We start from the raw sequence: 2,177 nt of genomic DNA on the forward strand, positions 1-2,177 counted from the left end.
CTCATTTTTCCCCGACGCAGCCCCTTCCGTTTATCTACAGGTCTTTTTCATGCCATCCTGGGCTCTGTGGGGTATTAGTTGTGCTTAATGCGGCGGCCGGCAAAATACAAGGTTTGGTTTCCGGGGTTTTTTCGAGAATCTCTTTCTGTTTGATAAGAAACGTTTTTTTTTTTGGGTTGGGATCGGCCTTAACACCAAGGGGTGAACCAGCCTCCTTGATAGAACTTGTTTCGTTAAGGGTGGGGTGGGGTTTGTGTGTGTGTGGGGGGGGGGGGGGGTGTAGGGAGACGGATTATTAATGGGGTGGGGATAGGGTTGTGGTGAGAGGGCTGGTACGGTGGATGTAAAAAGTGAGGGTGGAAAACATTTACAATCAATTAAATCGTTAAATCACAGTTTGAAGTAAAGTGCAGTATAATGATATGGAACACTATTGCGTATCGCTCTGGTAAAAAGAAATAGAACAACATTTTCTTAAGATACCACAGTCAGGCATGCCGTTTACTCAGTTGGTATCATGCTGGGCTATGGTGCAGATGGTTCTGGTTCGAATACCCAGTGGGGAGTTCTTGAACGTGTTGAGGGGGAATCTGGCTCTCCACCTGCATGGCTCGATTTTGTCGTAGATGGACTTTAAAATCCGATACCCTGCCTCTAATATTATTATGACATTAAAGTGTGAAAACGGGCGTAAACCTCACACAATAACCAGCTGCATTTTTAATCTCGGGTGGGAGTTTCTAAAAAAATTACCCCCCCCCCCAAAAAAAAAGAAAGCATAGCTATTATTTCCTCCAAATAAAAACCACAAAAAAGAAACCCTAACCACTCTGGCTAATAAAGAGCGCCAGAGAAAACAATCACGGTGCCTGAAAAGTTAAGGATATTTTAGGGAAACAAATGCAGTCATCAGTAATCATCAGTTGCACTTTGAATTGAGCAACCAAAACTGCTAAGCTTCAGCCGTGGAACCGTGGAAAAAGAATTGTGGTTTCCAACAGTAACGTGATCCATAATTTCTTTGAGGATAGCCATAATTTCCCCTGCCTTTTTCCCTTTGATCTCTCCTGTCATGGGTCGAACTCTCTAGATCATCATCATCACTTCGTTTTTCACCCTGGAGAGAGGGAGAGGGAGAGGGAAGGAGGGAGAGAGAAGGAGAGAGAGAGAGAGAGAGAGAGAGAGAGAGAGAGAGAGAGAGAGAGAGAGAGAGAGAGAGGAGAGAGAAAGAGACTGCATTTCTCACCCTGGAGAGAGGGAGGAGTGAGAGACAGAAAGAGAGAGAGAAAGAGAGAGAGAGAGAGAGAGAGAGAGAGAGAGAGAGAAAGAGAGAGAGAGAAAGAGAGAGAGAGAGAGAGAGAGAAAGAGAGAGAGAGAAAGAGAGGGAGAGAGAAAGAGAGAGAGAGAGAAAGAGAGAAAGAGAGAGGGGAGGGGATATAGGCCACGAACAAACACGATCCATTTTCCTTACCCTGGGATAGCCTCTTAAGAATAAAGTCATTCCATGTCTTCCTGCTATTCTGTTTCCCCTCTAGATGTGGAAGGATAAACAGGCGCAGGCTGGCTTGTCCCACAGTTTCGTCTACGACAAGAAAGGACTCGATGCGGTGGATCTCGAGGCAACTGACAGTTTACTGGGTAGAGTATCTATCTATCTATCTATCTATCTATCTATCTATCTATCTATCTATCTATCTATCACCTATCTATCTAGGTTAGCGACAGGCGCTCTTTCTTTCCTATCATCCTTACTTCGCCTTCTTCTTTTACCTGTAAGTTATTCTCTAGTAATACTTCTAATCGTCAGCATTTAAATGACCAATTTGTGTTGCAAGTGCAGTAAAACTCTTACTGACAAGAGAATTGACCCCACAACAACAACAAAACCCCCCCAACAAAACCAGCAACACCCCCCCCCCAAAAAAAAAGCTGCCATTTTTGAAACTTTGCTTTCAAAGTCAAATTTAAACTTTCATTTTTAAGACTCAGGGCTTCAGTGCAGTAGACCTGTGTTCGAGTTCGACTCTATAATCAATAATTGTTAAAGGGTTCCTAAAGTTCTTTGAACAATTCTCTCTTAAACTGCTGATGCTGATATCACATGCCACGCGTCTCTCTTCTGTGTCTGTCTGTCTGTCTGTCTGTCTGTCTGTCTGTCTGTCTGTCTGTCTGTCTGT

The 2,177-nt window shown here is 43.8% G+C and overlaps 1 protein-coding gene across 1 annotated transcript in view; it reads left to right on the forward strand.

Annotated features, from left to right (window-relative positions):
* LOC101862653 (alkaline phosphatase, tissue-nonspecific isozyme) overlaps nt 1-2,177 on the forward strand; it is a 26,195-nt gene that overhangs the window by 13,705 nt on the left and 10,313 nt on the right. The window contains exon 7 of the mRNA XM_035970076.1: nt 1,536-1,638. Within this exon, the coding sequence (XP_035825969.1) occupies nt 1,536-1,638 (103 nt within the window). The remainder of the gene's footprint in view (nt 1-1,535; nt 1,639-2,177) is intronic.

Source organism: Aplysia californica, unplaced genomic scaffold, assembly GCF_000002075.1.
Source record: "Aplysia californica isolate F4 #8 unplaced genomic scaffold, AplCal3.0 scaffold00217, whole genome shotgun sequence".
Taxonomy (NCBI): Eukaryota; Metazoa; Mollusca; class Gastropoda; order Aplysiida; family Aplysiidae; genus Aplysia; species Aplysia californica.